This window comes from Gadus chalcogrammus, chromosome 20 (assembly GCF_026213295.1).
Source record: "Gadus chalcogrammus isolate NIFS_2021 chromosome 20, NIFS_Gcha_1.0, whole genome shotgun sequence".
Taxonomy (NCBI): Eukaryota; Metazoa; Chordata; class Actinopteri; order Gadiformes; family Gadidae; genus Gadus; species Gadus chalcogrammus.
This window is the reverse complement of record NC_079431.1, coordinates 14070685-14089552: the sequence shown is the minus strand read 5'-3', so window position 1 is coordinate 14089552 and position 18868 is coordinate 14070685. Positions and strand designations below refer to the sequence as shown.

The 18868-nt window shown below is 46.2% G+C and overlaps 1 protein-coding gene across 4 annotated transcripts; it reads left to right on the top strand.

Annotated features, from left to right (window-relative positions):
* Nucleotides 1-2: 2 nt before the first annotated feature.
* Nucleotides 3-17758, top strand: senp7 (SUMO specific peptidase 7). Of its 4 annotated transcripts, none has more exons than XM_056579143.1 (24): nucleotides 3-101; nucleotides 567-656; nucleotides 799-1575; nucleotides 2755-2844; nucleotides 3354-3419; nucleotides 3528-3643; nucleotides 5424-5699; nucleotides 6700-6791; nucleotides 7210-7340; nucleotides 7650-7971; nucleotides 8575-8726; nucleotides 9051-9194; nucleotides 9292-9325; nucleotides 10356-10577; nucleotides 10783-11219; nucleotides 11334-11473; nucleotides 11611-11727; nucleotides 12127-12342; nucleotides 12865-13076; nucleotides 13183-13229; nucleotides 13349-13392; nucleotides 15271-15339; nucleotides 15442-15592; nucleotides 16084-17757. In XM_056579143.1, exons 4-24 carry the CDS (start codon nucleotides 2788-2790, stop codon nucleotides 16234-16236), a joined length of 3198 nt encoding a protein of 1065 aa, XP_056435118.1. In that variant the 5' UTR covers nucleotides 3-101; nucleotides 567-656; nucleotides 799-1575; nucleotides 2755-2787; the 3' UTR covers nucleotides 16237-17757. The 4 variants fall into 4 exon arrangements, with proteins under 4 accessions (XP_056435118.1, XP_056435117.1, XP_056435119.1 ...); XM_056579142.1 differs by lacking the exon at nucleotides 3-101 and adding an exon at nucleotides 116-483; XM_056579144.1 differs by lacking the exons at nucleotides 3-101; nucleotides 3354-3419 and adding an exon at nucleotides 116-483 and having other exon boundaries at nucleotides 16084-17756.
* Nucleotides 17759-18868: the final 1110 nt, after the last annotated feature.

Genomic DNA, 18868 nt, shown 5'->3' with positions numbered 1-18868 from the left:
AATCATTGTGTGAAAGTTTGCATATCAATCCGCGCCTGGAAGTAGAAACGGTTACAAAGTAGCAGTTGTTGGTGGTGGCCTAGGAAAATACACGGCACACGGTGAGTGAACTGCTCCATGGGATACATTTCGGAGGGACGCATGTGTGTTGCAGCGACCGTCGTGCATTTTGAAGGCAGCCAGGAGGGCCTACTTTTTTGTATTCTTTAAAAAAAAAGAACAACGCCCATTAACAGCGGTATGAGCAAATCTAACATGGTTATAACATCTATGTTGTGAACATCCTTGCATAGCCAATCAGAAGGGTGATTATCGTTAAACTCCTCCCCCTGAATTTGATAATAGCTTGTGCGCGTGATGCGTTTGGAGGGGAATGTGCTGTGTGTAGTTACAAAACCTAAAGGTACGACTACAGACGTATACGGTACCATAGTAATAGTGTCGACAATAACAAATCAACAATGGTTTGACTTATAATCAAAGGTAGGTTTATGGCATCGTTCGATAGATTAGATGATTTTGCAGTTTATGAAATGCAGTTATTTGATATGTATCTCCTTTCACAGCCAGCGTCTACGCGGTCAGGAAGATCCGGGAATCCATTGCTAAGGGAGAGCAATCGGAGAAACCCATCTTTACACCATGTAGTGCTGAAGGTAGAGAGCTGGATCATATGACTTCCTGCTGGCAAGCGAGCATAATTAAACCCAACCTATAAAAGACTAGTTGTATATATGATTGTCATTTTTTAAATTGTTATCTTTCTCAACTTAAATTGTATTTGGTTTCTCTCCCTAGCTGAAGGAGGACATGGGTCCAAGGGCAACTCACAGGCAGCACTTGCAGCCTCTGAGCTTGACAGCCCTGAAGAACCGGACCCCAGGATATCTTCAGGGAACGCAGTGCAAAAGCTTGGCTCCTGACATTAAACATCTGACTAAATAACATTTAAAACGTAAACATTGTAATTTCCAAAACACAAGATGCAGTCTATCAAGTATCAATAATGTGAGCAATGACCAGTCAGTACGAGTTGTTTACTGTCTTGCCTGCACCAGTGTTTGATGGCCTCCTCGTCAACCCCTCCCACGAGGGGCTGGGCAAGCCGGATGTTTTTGCTGCAGATTTATTTAATCAACACAGGTGACCTAAAATACCAAAAATAAAAACGAAAACAGAAAATATAGTGTGGAATATTTTTGGTTGTGTAATTAATTTTGACGGAAATTGAGAATATAATTGTTTGACAAAAAGCTTTCAAACCTGGAACACAGCTATTGACAAACAAACAACAAAAGAAACATTCACATTCAAGCAAGGAGAGTTTGAAATGACAGCAACATTATTCCTTGCTGGGCTTGGACTTTGTACGTCCACAAAGAACGTCAGTTTCCGGAGTTCACCGGATGTTGAATTAAATCAGGAAAGGCATGAACGATATAATACCGACACGACGATAAGCGTGCCTTTATTATGATTGGATGAATCTGCTGGAAGCTATTATCAGACACCTCTACGCTGTTCTAAACATTAATTGGAGCTCTTCTGTAATTTAAAACATTGCACGGCTATTGGGTAAGCTTTGAGCTCCTCTAATGGTAGCTTTGGAAAGGATGGAGCTATGTGTTTGGCTACAGCTAATCCACTGATGATATGGGTGCACTTCACTGTTTTTGCAAAACACAAAGGACATGTTCTGCGACCGCCATAGTGTAAAGTGTTATGTTGATATCAAGGCTTTGATCGCTTCGTAATCAGTGGTTATTCCTTCACGGAATTCCAGGAAGCTAAGCGTATCAGGCACCTACGAATACATTGCTGCTGCATAGCCTTTTCATAAAGGACGCTCAATTACATATATTACAAATGTAATCGCTTATTACCGCATATAAATACCATAACAACTCATCCACCATCTCGATCTGTTTGACATTCGTGTGTAGAGATGGAAAATATAGTATGTGTTAATATTATTAACATAACTGACCCAAAATGTGTGCGGACATTACACCAAGTGAAGTACTTTATTGTATTATGCAAGAGTGATGTGGCAACTTGATTATTCATTGAAAACTTGCAATAAACTTAATCTTGTCATCTATGTTCCAGATGGTATGAGTTGAGGGACGTTCATTTGTAAAGCCACCACACAATCTATTCTCAATCAAGTCTCAAAGGGCTTTCCATGCCTATATGCAGTTGAATGTTGTCAAGTGAGAAAATGAAGTATCCCCTGATACAAAGAGGAAACCACTTTCTTGTATTACAAATGGACAAGAAATGGAAACATTAACCATTTGTTTAGATCATGTACAGATTAATCAAATGAGATAATCTAAGTAAATATAAACAGTAAGTGGACTGGGACCAATGGTCATTTATGTACTTAATACATCTATATTTGCAGCATGTTGCTGGCTTTATTATATTATAGTTCACTGTTCAGAGAGCTTACAATAGTATTTCTGTTTAAAACTTCTCTGTTAATATCGGTATTTGGTTATGCTTCTACCTTCGGCAGGTGCTTTCCAATTGAATATACGTTGACCCACAGGACCTGTAGATCAATTATTGATATTAAAATATTAAATTGAATTTGACCATCTGAATCAGTTTAAGCCGTAATTGGGTGAATTTAAAACATGGGGATTACCATGTTTTGATATCAGTTTTGTTTTGAGGAATTCAAATGTGATACTCTGATGAACTACATGGAATGAAAATTAAATTGGGTTGATCGTTGGTCTCTTGCAGCGTGCTCTGGCATTGTCTTCCCATCCCCGGAGCATGATGGAGCACAGAAAAGCCTTAACTATATCTCTGACGGTTGACAAGGACACCTCGGTATGTTAATCACTTCTTTTAATCACTTCTTTAAGGTGTTGTAGAGCTCGGCATCAATAATACCCTTGGTCATCGCATTTATACTATGGTCTTCTCATGATGAAAAGCTATGTTGTTTTGATAAATTGCCTTATATTATACCTTCATCGCAATAAGCTACGCATGAATGCTACGCATGAAAAGTATATAGTAATTTATGTCAATGCCTTATTATTTTGTAAATCTCCTGTTGAAATTCTCATAAGTCTATAAAAGAACATATTGTATCCACTTTTTTGGTATTTGCAAGTGGTGGTAGACTAACTCCTCTCTTTATTGAGGAGTTATTCCCATCATGAATCACATTTGTGGGGGAGGGTGCAGGGGGAGGTGAAGGGCTATCGGGGCCAAAGCTACGCTGCTTAGCATGATGATAACAGCATTACATTGAAAAAGTTCATCACATGGTAAAATAGAAGCAAGAGTAAGTCCAGTCAAGCAGGGTGACGGTTAGCTCTGTTGCTCCATAGATGGGGAATCCGCTCAAGCTCCCCAAGTCACGGAGCTCTCCAGAGCGTGGGAAGTTATCGGGCCATGTAAGTGGTGTACACACCACAACATGCTGTAGCGCACCACAGTGCTGCTCTGGAGGTGGAGCCCTGGTGATACCTTACCTTACATTTCCTTGCCTCTCCCACTGACAGATAAATGGTACCAACGTCGTGGAATACAAGGTCAGATACCCTGACACTCAACACAAAAAGGGGACCACGCTGTTTGAACACAACCAGAGGATTATTGTCCGATTGGGATTAGCCAGGTAGGATGCAACATGGAGCCCTTGGATTTTTTCATGTCATAGAAAATATAATCTCAAAGTAGCATAGATTACTTTAAGATCTTTCCCCTTGATTTCTGCTTGAGTTTTAGGTTAAGATTAAATCTGTGGTTTCATGTCCCCACCAATTGTAGTTTCCCAAACCTTCACAAGATGGGGTACTAGCTCTTAGTATTCATTATATTATGCAGTAGATTGTAAAAGGATCTATAGCAAACCAAGACATTCTTAAGTTTTGCATTGCAAAAAGTGAACAGGGCCCAATATTTTTTTCGCTTTTAGAATATTTGTTTTATAACAACTTTATCTTTTTCAACTTTATTTATTTTTATCATTTGATAAAGTTAAATAGTGCAATTTTTTTTTGCATAATATGCATATATGATAGAACAGCTGCATAGTTCCATAACTTTGGCACAAGTCAAGCTATGATTTCACATTCAACCTAAAACAATACCCCTTTCTTTCTATGATTGGTCCTGTGACTTTTATTGAGCCAATTATGAAAATTGCCAAAACATGCCCTTGAGTAAAGTACGTTACAATATCTACTATTAATATAATATGGCATTTTATTTGATTTGACATGCTTTCACATCATTACCAGAATCCAGGCTTACCTTACCAGAGAGAAAATATCGTGGAGCAGAAAGAATACGTAGGAAAGAGTGAGACATTACTCATTACACTCCATAGTGCTGAGTCGCGCCCGTGGTGTTTTGGATTTGATGGATCACAAACTATGAGCGATGCGCCACTGCGGCCACAGAGAGCTTTGCGAAACGACTTTGGTTTAGTCACGATTGGTGTCTCTTTAACACTAGCAAGGCCACAGAAACAAAGAACAACTGCCAAGATCTGTGCGTTACGTAACGAGTGCTGCATCCACAAAAAATTGTAAGATAAACTAACGTCCCGATTCGAATAACATTATTTCCAACGAATATGGCATTCGCCGCGGTGTGACTCCCTATCAATGTCAGAGGTCTCACCCAGGGTCCAATTTAAGAAGCAAAGCGGTCTTCCTTCACCACTTAAACCAATGGTGAGTTACAGAGGCTTTCGGTCAAAGTTCACAATTCATTTATTCATTCCTCCACTGAACTATTCTTATTAGGAGAAGGAGAAGACAGACATCGACAAGATCTTTATACCGATGCCAAAAACCATAGTACTGAGGAGGTTAATGCTCAACAGTTTTTTGGTACGGACAACAGAAGTCTTGATGTACTTTCAAGAATGTGGCGCAATATTTGTCTAAATTTAAAACCCTTTTAATACTCAAACATTTGGAAAGGTCAAAATGGTTGCATTCACATTGCTTAAAGTTTCAAGTAAAAAATACAAACCTCTTGCTTTTACCCCTAAGTGTTATCAACGGCCGGAATAGCCACAACCTCCCCCAAAAAAGTTTTCTTCTTATCTGAACTTTGCATGACCAGTTAATTTCTAATGTGTGTGTCCCTGCTTTACGATAAAGGATGTTCATAAGCGCCCGAGACCAAGCTTATCATGTCTCCACACACTCTCTCTCTCTCTCTCTCACTCACACTCACACTCACACTCTCTCACACACACACACACACACACACACACACACTTCTCGGCCATGCTTCATCCGTCGCGTCTTGGTCCCAGTGTCACTAGTTACTGAGCTGCCGGTAAATGGAGGTTTTAATGTAAGTACAACCAACTGCATACGAGTGACGTAACAACGACGAGGCTTTGAGTGTGGCTCTCTTCCTCCCATTCCGTCCTGCAGCAAGAGCCCCTGCCTGATCCTCAGAGACGTGCTGCGGACGGAGGCGGGCCGGGCCTTCCTGGGAAGGCGGAGGTGCAGCCAGCTCACGGCGAACGGCACGCAGACGTCGCCGAATACCAACGGCCAGACACCGCCCTCCTCGGGTCGCAGGGGGTCGAGGTCGGAGGAGGTGCAGAAGGGGAAGAGGAGAGCCCTCGCCCCTCAGTCCCCGGCCTCCAATTTGAAGACGCGGGTCGGGGCCTCTCCAAGGGTCCCCGACCACCACATCACCCCCAGGTAGTAACCCCCCCCCCCAGGTTTTATATCCCCTTTGTGGTACTCACAGTCCCTCAATAGTGGGGTAATCCCGGGTAAAGGGGGATACCCAGCTATTGAGGGGCTATGAGCACCACATATGTGGTGGCAGAGTAATGACGAGAGAGAGAGAGAGAGAGAGAGAGAGAGAGAGAGAGAGAGAGAGAGAGAGAGAGAGAGAGAGAGAGAGAGAGAGAGAGAGAGAGAGAGAGAGAGAGAGAGAGAGAGAGAGAGAGAGAGAGAGAGAGAGAGAGAGAGAGAGAGAGAGAGAGAGAGAGAGGTGGTTAGGTACACAGCGCACTGGGCGGCTGTGGCTATTTCAGCTGAATGTTATTGTTATGGAACAGTCCATAAGGGGCATATTCAGGGCATAATTCGGTTTGTTTTTCTCAGATTTCTGTCCTGTTATGTCCTTCAATAACACTACATGCAGTTGAAACATAATATTTCAGCCACTCATCACAACACTCTTGACAACTTTTCTGATCTCAAAGAAAGAATTGTTGGCTTTTTCCGATGTTTGGCTTACAATCTTTGGCTTGGTAATTCTTCAACTGTCACGGTGATATGAGATAGTATTTCAGACCGACGAGCTGAAAATAGCTTTGAAAGAGCAGAACGTTTCACTGCCCTGCAGGTATTCATGGCTGTGCGAGGAATCGGGGCTTATCGTCCGCTGAGGTCTGGCCTCGAGGGTTGTTGTTGGCTGTTGTAAATCTATTTCCAGGAACAAATCTCGATCATTTCATCGGCGGCGGGGGTTAATACCACTCATTAGTGTTTCACAACGTCCCCAATTTCACAACTCTTGTTCACAACAGTTTGGGGGTGTCTTTCTTTAACTTGGGCTTTCTCTCATTAAATAGAAGTCTATAACAAATCTGTTAAGTGTGTCTGTGCCAGACTGCCCATTGTGCTGGGTTTTCGGCATCACCGTGATGGGATCTAACGATACAATATGTGTTCCATCTGTGCTGGGAAGGAGGCCACAGGAGAAGGCCAGCCAGAGGAGAGAGGCAACAGGAGTCAGGGAGCCCTCGATAAGACCAGACGGCCGATATCCAGAAGGAAGAGGTGGGTGCATTACACACACACACACACACACACACACACACACACACACACACACACACACACACACACACACACACACACACACACACACACACACACACACACACACACACACACACACACACACACACACACACACAGTGGCAGTGAGATGGCATCAAAGACTAATCCATTCCCTTCCAAATTCCCATGCTGCCTGCTCCCCTGACAATTTCACCTTTCCCCAAAAAAGTAATTTGGTTGGACCTACTCCCAGGCTAAGTACGCACTGTCACAAAATGTTATAGCGCTGTAAAAAACAACAACAAAAAGCAGTTACATTTACAGGTTTTCTTCATACTCTGTGACCCCCCCCGGCCCCTCCTTTGTTCTGTTCTTCCACTCTAATGAGCTTTGCGGTGTCATTATGTCTCCACAGCCCTTATAACCGCGTGGGCCCCCCACTGCGTCCCCGGCGGGGGGCCGTACGCCACCCCCTGGACCGGCAGTCGGCGAGGCCTTCCTCGAGGCAGATGGACGGACCCGGGATCGAACGGGCGACAGATCCTAGTGGGTGTTAAGCAAATGCGTTGCATGGTTGTTTAAATGTGTGTTTCGTTTCAATGTGTTCATCTCAATCGCTCGGCGCGAGGAGGAAGCGACCGCAACGTAGACCGAAGCAGAGTGGACATCTTGTTGGGTATACGTTTCTAAACGAAGGATGTGTATACAAAAGAGGGCCGTCTCTTGCGTTCACTCTCCACATCCGTCCTGCACTTGAATGCATCTCAGTTGCCTCTGTCGTCTGAAATATGTAACTCCTCGCTGTGACCACCCAAATTCCCCGTGTTGGATTCATGAAGTACATCTCGCCTTCAGCTGAAGAGGCGGAGCCACGCGCCGGGCGGGCACCGCAACGGAGCGCCCACGGCCGCCAGCGACCTCTCACGGAGCTTTTTCCGGCACCCCGGCGATGGAAAGGCAGACGGAGAACCCCAAAACAAACGGCCGTTCCTCGTCCGGGGCAGAAGCCATCCCAGCCAATCAGAGAGCCCGGCCCGCGGGCCGGTGCGAATCACCCTGGACAGACGGGCGTTGTCTGGGAGAGAGTGCGTGAGGCCGAGCGTTTCTCCATCGGGGGCCGGGAAGTCGACCGCATCCCCTGGACTGAACAAGGACGACAGCGGCGCCTCTGATCCCAGTGAGTAGAGAGCCAGATAGTTCACTCATGTTCAGTGGAAAACACTTCTGTCCACCTATCTGTCACGGCGAACGTGCTCTGTGTGTGTGGGTGACGGTGCAAGCCAGGCTTTGTTTTGCTGTGTGCACATGCATCCATCTGCCTCATGACTATAACAGCACTCTCTAACTCTAGCATAACAGCTGTCGTGCTTCCTGTTTTGAGCTCATGTGGTTCTTTGGGGATTGCTACTTTCCTTTGCCTGCCTTCTAATGTCATTAGACCTGTCACGTCAGTGTGTCTTCATACCTGCAAGAATCCAGCGGTTTGACAAAGTAAAAGCCCCGGGCTGGCCGGGAATCACTCGTTAGCTGCACATCTTGTTTGTGTTGCTAAGATCATTGCAATGACCTACTCAAACCCCAAGGCTTTCTGAACCTGGGAGTTCTACCTGTGTGTGTGTGTGTGTGTGTGTGTGTGTGTGTGTGTGTGTGTGTGTGTGTGTGTGTGTGTGTGTGTGTGTGTGTGTGTGTGTGTGTGTGTGTGTGTGTGTGTGTGTGTGTGTGTGTGTGTGTGTGTTGACAAACTTGTAACTCTTTTGCCTTGTCGTTGTGCTTGTCTCAGTTGTGCTGTCCAGCGATGAGAGCGAGGCAGGCGAGCCGGACCCCCGCTGTAGTCCTGTCAGCCAGCTCAAGGTTTGTGTGGGAGCGACGGGGTCTCTGAAAAAGGCTCCAAAGAAAACGGCGGTCGCTCAGGAAGAAGACACCAACACAAAGGTGGGTGGAGGTGATGGAGTGCCCTTGGGGTTTCATTATTAAACATAACATAAATCATTTTGAAGATAAAGTCTCTTTATTGAGGAGTTATTCCCATCATGAATCACATTTGTGGGGGAGGGTGCAGGGGGAGGTGATTTGAAGGGCTATTGGGGCCAAAGCTACGCTGCTTAGCATGATGATAACATGGTGTGTGTGTGTGTGTGTGTGTGTGTGTGTGTGTGTGTGTGTGTGTGTGTGTGTGTGTGTGTGTGTGTGTGTGTGTGTGTGTGTGTGTGTGTGTGTGTGTGTGTGTGTGTGTGTGTGTGTGTGTGGTTACTGCAGGTGGTGGAGGACAAATTCCCAGATGATGAATTGAAGGCTTTTTTAGTGTCCAGTATTTCCAGTCAGGATTACTCGTGCACGACCCTCTCCTTCTATGCCCTGCACTCTGGATGCTACAAGGGGCTTTCTAACGGGAACATCATGGTAACTTCCGGCCCTATTCACATGTACTTGGGTGTGTGTGTTGGGTTTTTAACATTAGAGAGCTGCAACTAATGCATAGTTCTCTCTGCCTGTACAGATTCAGGGCAGACGACTCCTCATACCGTTAAAAGGTAATGATGTGCATTCAAATCTTCATACATTCATCTGACCAGAGACCTTTTTATTTCTTCCAGTCATTCATTGTCTTTCCGTAAAAGGTTGTAGATAATAGGATGTTTTCAGAAAGCATTCTGCCTTGCATAGCTTACCATTAACACCGGTAAAGAAGAGCCTTGGGTCTAACTAGCTACAACTGTCACGTCAACGTGTATTCGTGAATCTGCCTGTATTTTGTGTTTCCCCCTTTATACTCTGTTGGGTCATGGTCATTTACAGACTTGTCAACCTCGTTCAACACAGGCAAAGTGGATCTGTTATTGGTTGACCTCAAAATTGAGCAGGTCAAATTAATGTTACATTTTTATGTGGAGTGAGTGAGTGATTCTGGTATGGCGGTCATGGCTATGTTAAGCTCTCTATCCACCTTCCCCAACATCTTCTCCTTATGTCATCCAGCAGTCTGTAGTATACCTCGACCAGTGTGAGTGTATCTGTGCTGGCGGATTAGACCAACTCCCCTTGGACTTCCTGAAATATCCCCTGAGGGAGGTCCAGTAAAGAGCTTAGTCTATGCCCTTTGACCTCTCCTCTAACAATATGCAAAAACATGCTTGTTTTCTGATGTCAGTCCTAAACATTCAGCCTTGACCCACTGTACTGAATGGGTTTCAGAGAGGCTATTTATACCTTAAACAGATTATACAAAGGGTTTTTGTCATGTGCTCTTTAAACCCAGGTATATTAAATAATCCCCCAAAACACAGTCCATCAAAACATCCAAAGAAAACAAAGTTGCACTGGGTAATCAGATTAGCCTGATTGTTGTGAACGTCTCTTCCAATTAAATCCTTACATTAAATCACAGTAAATCCTCATTTACTTTGACCTGCATTAAGTTTTTACCATGGATCCTTGTTGTACAGATGGCGAGGAATTGTATAATTTAGGGCTTTGCAATGTATATGCTGTAGCAGCAACAGTATGTCTTCTGCATATCCGAGGATAAAGACTAATGCTAACACATGCTCCCGTCGCTCTTAGACTCCAGTAGCAAGCTGCCGGTGCTATTTGCGGTGGAGTTTAAGGAGCTGCGGAGCTACAGCTTGTGGGAGCAGAGCGAGTTGCAGGCCCGCGGGCTGCGGTACCAGAGCGAGCACCTCGAGCCCCCCATGTTCCTCCTGCTCCTGGTCTCCTACCCCCAGGCCGTCGCCACACAGACGCTTCTCCTCAAGATGTCAGGCCAACAGCGCACGGACAGCCTGGGTGAGACTGCCGAGCAAAAGACGTTACACACAAGTACAGACAAGTACAAAACGGAGAAAAGAACGTGCATGCAGTGAATGAGTACAAGCACGAACACAAGCACCTTTCTATGAGCACATGTCACAAGCCAACGGCCCGTGTAGAAACGTGTTTTCGGGAGGGTAGCCCTGAACGTTCCTACGCCGGCGTTTTTGTATTTCCACAGGTCAGGTGAGCCCCTTCCTGCTGCTGAGCCTGCGGACCAGGATGGAAGGCGTGGAGTCGGCCGTGCTGCGCTCGGCCCTGGATCTGGCCTCCCTGAGCAACCTGTCCGAGCTGCACACCGACCGGCCCGTGGACATCCTGAGCGAGCTGGACGACATCCAGTCGCCGGAGATGTCTCTGGACGACTCTCTGGAGTTCATCAGGAGGATCGGGCTGGACCCCCAGCTTCTGAGCTTGCTGGGGGCCAAGGACAGTCCGGAGCTCGCGCCGGATCCCCCCGCGTCGCCCCCGGAGCCGGCGGCACTGTTTGACCTGCACATCCAGGTGTGCGACCCCGACACCGGCCTACCGTCGGAGCCCAGCACCGTGATAGACGACGAGGCGACCCCGGCGCTAGAGAGCTCCGCGCAGAGCGACGAGAAGGCGTGCCCCGCCGAGGTGAGTAGTGCTTCTGCTTCCTTTTTCTTCTGCGTCTTTCTCTCTCTCCACACCGAAGGCATCGCGTGTGCGTGTTTTTGTGGACACCCTCCCTGACACGATGTCCCCTCACAGCCGACCCCCGCTCCCGTACCCGAGCCCGCCGAGCGAGAGTACACCCTGTGTCACCGCCGAGCCGGGGAGTCCTACACGGTGACCCGGGCCACGCCAGATGCCAGCTGGACCAAGTTCAAGCACCAGGGGCTGGCACGCAGGCACGTCCCCCCCCCCCCCCCCCCCCCCCCCCAATCGAGCAGCTCACTCAGGCTCACCGAGGAGGGGGTAGAGCCCTGCCTCGCTGGAGCTCTGAGAACTCGTACTATTTATAATAAGAATAATATTTCTTCCTCAGGCTCATCCAGTTCCCTCCGCCGCCATTGAAAGGAGGCATCACTGTGACGATGGAGGATCTTCAGTGCCTTGACAGCGGACAGTACCTCAACGACGTCATCATCGACTTCTACCTCAAGTGAGATCTGGGCTCTGTACATGAATAAATGCCGATCCCAAACGGAGTTAAAGAAATATTCAAATGTATTATTTTTGCAAATCTATACTTCGAGATCCAGCCATCACCACCCACGTCTCTGAGTCTCCCTGAATGTCTTGGTGTTTTAAGTCGTAGGAGGACAACGCTGTATAGGAACAGGAGTGTGTTAGGAGCCCTGCCACAACATCCGTGGATGCACAGGGGTTGCCGTGGTGTGTGTCTATGGCTGATGTTGTGTGTGTCTATGGCTGACGTTGTGTGTGTGTCTAGGGTTGGTATTGGTCTAGGGTTGGTGTGTGTCCAGGGCTGACGTGGTGTGTTCCTTGGGTGTTGACGTGTGTGTCTAAGGCTGACGTGGTGTGTGTGTCTCCTCACCAGGTTCCTCCTGGACCAGGCCCCCGCGGCGGTGGTGGAGCGCTCGCACGTCTTCAGCAGCTTCTTCTACAAGCAGCTGACGCGGCGCGACAACGCCAGCGAGGACGGCACTGGCGCCACCGTCAGCCAGAGCCTGCGGCGCCACCAGCGGGTCAAGACATGGACGCGCCACGTGGACATCTTCCAGAAGGACTTCCTGTTTGTGCCCGTCAATCAGGAGTGAGTATTTGTGTGTGTGTGTGTGTGTGTGTGTGTGTGGCTGGGATGCAGGATGCAGGGTGGGTGGGTGGGGGTGGTAGTCTGTCCTTCCGATAACCACATGCTACATTAGACCAGACTAATGTTCGACTTGACTTCAGCTGGGGGTCTTCAGGTCGAACAATGGAGCAAAAGCAACCGTTGCATTGAGTGAATGTGCACACACACAAACGCAGACACCTGTGTGTGTGTGTGTGTGTGTGTGTGTGTGTGTTGGTCATTGCTTTGGTATTACAACACACACACTCTTCAAAGCACAACCTTAAAGCGATGTTAGCTGTAAGGAGTGTATGCTTTGAGGGCCTGGTTTAGCTGATCTTTATCATGGTGACAGAATGGACTTAGAGTGAGGCTCCTCAATCCATACTCCATTCAACCATCAGCATCAACTGGGTTCACCTCGGGTAATGTCCACAAGCCCTGGTGACCCCTTGAGAAGATCCTCACCGTGAGCGGTTCTCTCGCTCTACGTCTCTCCTGCAGGGCTCATTGGTACCTGGTGGTCATCTGCTTCCCTGGTCTGGAGGAGCCGTCATTTGCGCGCCGGACAGAGGCCGGCTGGGAGCCCACGTCGGGGGACAGCGGGCCCTCCAGCCCCCCGGTTCAGGAGGTGGCCTCGGGCCCGCCGGAGTCGGATGGCCCCATCCTGGTAGAGCCTTCGTCGCCGCTAACCGTAAAAGCAGATGGGCCGACGGGTATGGTTGATTATGTAACGGGGCGAGAAAGAGGCTGGATGACTGCTTTGAACGCTGGTGTTGGCTGCTCCTACTCTTAATTGATTATCGATGTGTTGCGTTTCAGAAAAAGTTGGAGAGGAGGCCACAGAAAACAGCCAACCCGGTCCCCCGGTAGATGCCCCCTTCTCCAATACTTCCCCTGGCCATTTGCCCCCCCTTACCTCTCATACAACAGATCCTCATTGTGGTCCTCATTTTGAATTTCCTTTTTCCCTCCCTCCGTTTGGCAGAATTGCACAGAGGCGACCTGTCAGAGGGACACTGTGTGCAAAAGGTGAGTGCATGGCTACACGCTCAGACCAACAGGATGGCGAAGTAGTTCTCTCTCCTTTATTTCCTAGAGGACCACCCCGCTAGAGTTAGCGTTTGTATTCAACCAGGACCCTCATGTGCCCGGTGGTGCCCACAGAAGACTTATCGCCCTCCCCCCACACTCCTGCCTAACTTTACCTTTGGTTCGTTTTGTTGCGGTTTCGGTTTGAAAAGCTTTGAAAAGTCTCGAGTGCTTCCCACTAGGCTTATGACGGCTGTAATTTTCTTTTACGGCTCTCCGCTGAGGACCTCTCGATGCAATGTCCCTTTTGAAATTATACATATAAAATTTTCGCCTATAAACCTTCAACGTTTTAGGGGTTGATTGTAAATCCCTCAATGCTTGAGGGTAGGAATAAACTGTAAAACGGGCAAGTTAATCAACCAAATGTGTGCGTTTATGTTGAGGATCTAGTTTGAATCAAGTAGATGCCAAGTGACACACTGCAGTGCATACAATATTTTTGTTAAAAGGGTGTAAAAACGGTGTGCATATGCACACTTTTGCAGAAGAGCTTCCCCCAACACAGAATTTGTCAAACAACCTCTGTTAATGAAATATTACACCACCTTCAATTTGTTATATTTAATACCTCAGGCTGCGATCCAGCTCCAGTTGAATCCGACGCCAATGCTGTGCATTGAGAGCAAAGGGTTGACCGAAGTCAAAATTCTTGTTTGTTTACGCAAACCTGGCCAATAAAGCTGAAATTCTGATGCCATACTCCATATATATATTTCTGTAACGGTGCACAACTTGAGCTCGATACGCACCGAAGTCATTTCATGTTGTGATTGTCATTTACATTTCTGATGAAGTTATCAACAGCCCATTGGTATTCTTCCTAACAAATTATTGTCGGTCTCGAGCCTTCGAACACACACTCACACACACACACACACACACACACACACACACACACACACACACACACACACACACACACACACACACACACACACTCAACATAAATCGTCACTGTGGGGTTGGTCACACAGACAACTAAACGGCAGGACAGCAGCTCGGATCCCTTTTTAAAAGGTGATACTGGGTTCTGTCCAGAAAATGAAGTCGCTGCACAAACGAAAGAAACACAAGAATTACATTGGTCTTGATATTTTTTAAATGGCGTATCATTTATCATCATTTGGAACAATTAAATATTCAGTAGTCAAAACAGTACCTCCCCCCACCCTCCTTCATCTTTTTTAAGCCATAATTGGTCACATTGGATTTCTCAGACGAAGGCAAGGATTCATATATTTTTTTTTTTTACCAGTACTGCTTATTATTATTGTCTGGATTTAAATCGTCTGGACTCCCCCCCCCCATTCCAACCTTGAGAAAATTCCAGACCAAATTACTTTTTTTCGACAAACTCCAGGGCGGTCTGGTAATTTGAGGCCACTCGTATAGACATCTCTAACTCTCCGAGCAGATGTTGGCTCTCCGGTTTGGGGGGAAACTTAATATGAACACTGCCACACGCCATACATGGCCGTCTTCCACTGTGCACGTATATATATATATATATATCAACCTCCCCGTCGCTGGGCAGCACCAAGGACACAGCAGGGCAGCGTTGAAATGCTATACCTTTCTAAATAGTGTATACTTAGACAGCGGGAGGATCACTCTTTGCTCTCAATCCGCTCGTCCTCAGCAGAGATGTGACCCAATTTTCCCAAAACCCTTATGGACCAAGAAGTTTGTCCTTAATGTGAACAACCGTTGGACTGTATTCCTACTGAAACGTGAAGCTCCAGCGTCGACGTGTGTTTTAGTGACTCAATCTCAAAAGGCTTGCTGATGGTGTGAGTGGTTGTGTCTCCCCTCCAGGCCCTGCATCCTCATCATGGACTCCCTCAAGCTCTCCCTCCACGAGCGCATCTTCAAACTCATGAGGGAGTGAGTATAAACCCTTTCCACACGTGGGCCTGAAAGAGCACATATGCTGTGTGTGTGTGTGTGTGTGTGTATGTGTGTATACTGATCCGCGTGGGCCCCCAGGTACCTGCAGGCGGAGTGGGAGGTCCGGCGGGGCTCGACGAGGGACTTCAGCGCTGAGCAGATGAAGGGGGCCCACTGCCGCGTCCCCCTGCAGGACAACTGCAGCGACTGCGGCCTCTACCTCCTGCAGTACGTGGAGAGCTTTCTGAAGGTAAAGGAACCGCTTTAACGGGAAATGCCATCATTTAAACATCAGTTTCCGACATAATTCATCAAAATCACTTTGTAGGGCTGATTCTGCCTGACTTAGCGTGAATGTGCCTGCCACGAATGTCAACAACAGCAACACTGCACTTTGTTTTGTTTGATAAGACATTGTGTGAAGTTCTTGAATGGCGATTCAGGATTCTCGTACTGACTGACGCACATTGATTATCAAAGACATGTGTGCTGTTTTGCCATCGTTTACATCTGTGTCAGGGGCACTCTCGATTCAAAGCATTAACTATGCCAAATTATATCGTAAACCGACGTTTTAGTGAAGCCGGGAGAAACCGCTACGATAGTTTGGTCATCCAGACCTATCCCGCCCTTCAAGCCTATTCTTGTCTAAAACGCATGATGTGAGGACATGGATGTGTGGAGGAAGTGTCATCCTGACTCCTCCCCCATTGTGTTATTGTCCTGCTGTCCTCGGTCTAGGACCCTGTGCTGCACTTTGACCTCCCGCTGCGCCTGGAGCGCTGGTTTCCACGGCAGCAGGTCCGCAGGAAACGAGACGAGATCCGGGACCTGGTGCTGTCTCTCTACCGGCGGCAGCAGCAGCCACAGCTGGGCCCTGCGGGGGCCACATAGCAGACCTCACATCGCAGGACCCCCGTCCTGGAGCTACTGCCAAAGCTGCTCATACTGAGCAAACAGACGATTTCAGCGTGATCTGAACAGTATTCACTTTCCAATAGGTTTATGGGATGTATCATGGGACCACCTCGCAAGTGCACTCAAATCTGAGCTTTTATAACGGTGTGCACAAAGAAAAGTTAAAAGTACCCACTCTTGAAGTAATTCATGTAAGTATATTTTGGTAGAGGATATTTTAATTGGGTTTGAGACGGTCAGAGTTTAATTGTCGTTCTCATGCCTTGTTTTATGGCCTTGCGTGGGCAATGAGCTAGGGACCGGCCCTCTTTTGGTGTCAAAAGATGTTCAAGTTGATTTCAAATTATTTTTTGCAAAACATGTCCACCATTTTAACATTTTTAATTTGGACCTACTCAGACCCTCTCTCATCACACCTGCTCAGCACCTGACAGCTCAGCCTGAGGTCTGAGAAGAATTCCTGAATGCAAGACATAGCTGTTTGAACCACTGCTGCCTCATTTCTGTCTTAATACTGATCCATTTTGATAGAATTTTTTATCCTTTTACGTTTTGTTTATATATTAGCCTTAAACGTTGGGGTAATTTTATGCCGGGCGTTCAAGTGTGAAATAATGTTACACCTTTTCTTTTTATACAAAAAAGCATTAAAACATCTACACTAAAACTTACATTTTCCTTTGTTTTAGAAAGTCGTTGGGTTTAGGTGTTTGTGAGGACTTTAGCTTCATGTTTTTTAAGATTTAAGATCACCATCATAGACTTTGTATAGTGACAACATCTTCCGGACTGAAGGCGTCACCAGACAGAGATGCTGTTTTGTCGTATATATATATATTGACAAATTAGTGTTTAAATGGGTGTACTGATGTTATCTCTTTGAGAGGGTTACATGACCACGTTAAGTGTTTGTACCTAATCTGGGAAATATTTCTGCATTGGAGAACAATTGTCTTATCTCCAATGTCCTTGAATGCCACACACACACACACACACACACACACACACACACACACACACACACACACACACACACACACGGGATGATTTACTACACCGCATTGCTCTTACGTTAAGCTTTAATCACATCATATAAATAGACCCTTGTTACAAACAAGGGGAACTTTTAATCCGCTTTCATTGTCTACCCACTGAACTCTTGTCATTAAAGAGCCTTGTGGAGTCTTAAGTCTGCCTACCTGTGATTGCTCTCGGCGGTCAGAGACTCGGTTACCTCTCTGTGTGTTAATCCACCATTAGAGGAAATAAAGGTCAAAGTATAGGTAATGTAGTCTACTTTAGTCAAGGAAGATTGTTAAAGACATATGTCAAACTTGCTGCTTTTTGTGCAAAACAGTAATGCAAAAAAGTTGCACAATGCAACACAAACAAGAAAATTCGGTAACACTTTATATAAGGTGCCTTAATAAATAGCAAACTAAGTCATTACCTAACCCTTTGTTAATTTTTGTTAATTGTTACAAAAATATCTATTTGGCACAAGTTAATCGTTTTTTCATCATTAATTAAAAATTAATTGTTTGCATAACCCTAACCCAACCCTTACACATGACCCTAACCTTAACCCTAACACACAGCCCAAACCCTAACACACGACCCTAACCCTAACCATAACGCACGGCCCTAACCCTAACACACGACCCTAACCCTAACCATAACACACGGCCCTAACCCTAACACACGACCCTAACCCTAACCATAACACACGGCCCTAACCCTAACACACGACCCTAACCCTAACCATAACACACGGCCCTAACCCTAACACATGGCCCTAACCCTAACACATGGCCCTAACCCTAACCAGCGACACTCTGTGGTCAGTGGAAAAAAAAACTATTAACTTGTGCCGAATAGATATTTTAGTAACAATTAACAAATATTAAACAAGGGTTAGGTGTTGTAGGGTGTTTCCGAAAATTGCTTAAAAAGCAATAAATAACAAAAGCACAGAATTGCAGTTGATTTTTAGATTTAGGATTACACACTACTTGATTAGAAGGAATCAAAACTTTGAACTATTGCTTCATTCACCCTAATTTTAAATATGAAAATTTCAAAGAGACAGCTGTAGAATCAAAAACCTGGACCAACAAACAGCTCCTTGGAAAGGAAGGGGTCAAAAGTTAATGTTCAGACCAAAAAACAACCAGCTCAATCCTTAAGGGAGAGTGAAAGGTCAAGGGTCACAGAGAGGAGGATTTCACCTTCCCGGACACGGCTTACTGTCTTCAAGCCGCCCGACCACACACACACACACACACACACCCACACACTAATCTGTTGTGTGAAGCGTCTTAGTGTATATTTACATACGAAAAGTATTGTTGAATGTCTTCTGATGAGATGAGTATGTAAACTTGCAGAGGTTGTCTATTGGCAATTTTGCAGGAACATTCGAGGCATCTATACATTCCCATCAACATTCAACAGGTTTCAAACCACACCCCCCTCATATCTCCTGAACACTGTTTCTCTTTAATATGACGTCGATACCCTCTCGTCTGTTATCACACTAGTCAGTTTGTATTCCCCTGTGGTTGCGGTAACACCCATTCAGAGGAGGATTGCATCCACAATCATAAAC

Bases quoted from the DNA above. Each gene is read 5' to 3' on its own strand.
- senp7 (XM_056579143.1), top strand. From the start codon at position 2,788: ATGATGGAGCACAGAAAAGCCTTAACTATATCTCTGACGGTTGACAAG. The intron at 7,972-8,574 runs GTGAGTAGAGAG...TGCTTGTCTCAG, and splicing joins CAGCGGCGCCTCTGATCCCA to TTGTGCTGTCCAGCGATGAG. The intron at 13,393-15,270 runs GTGAGTGCATGG...TCTCCCCTCCAG, and splicing joins AGGGACACTGTGTGCAAAAG to GCCCTGCATCCTCATCATGG.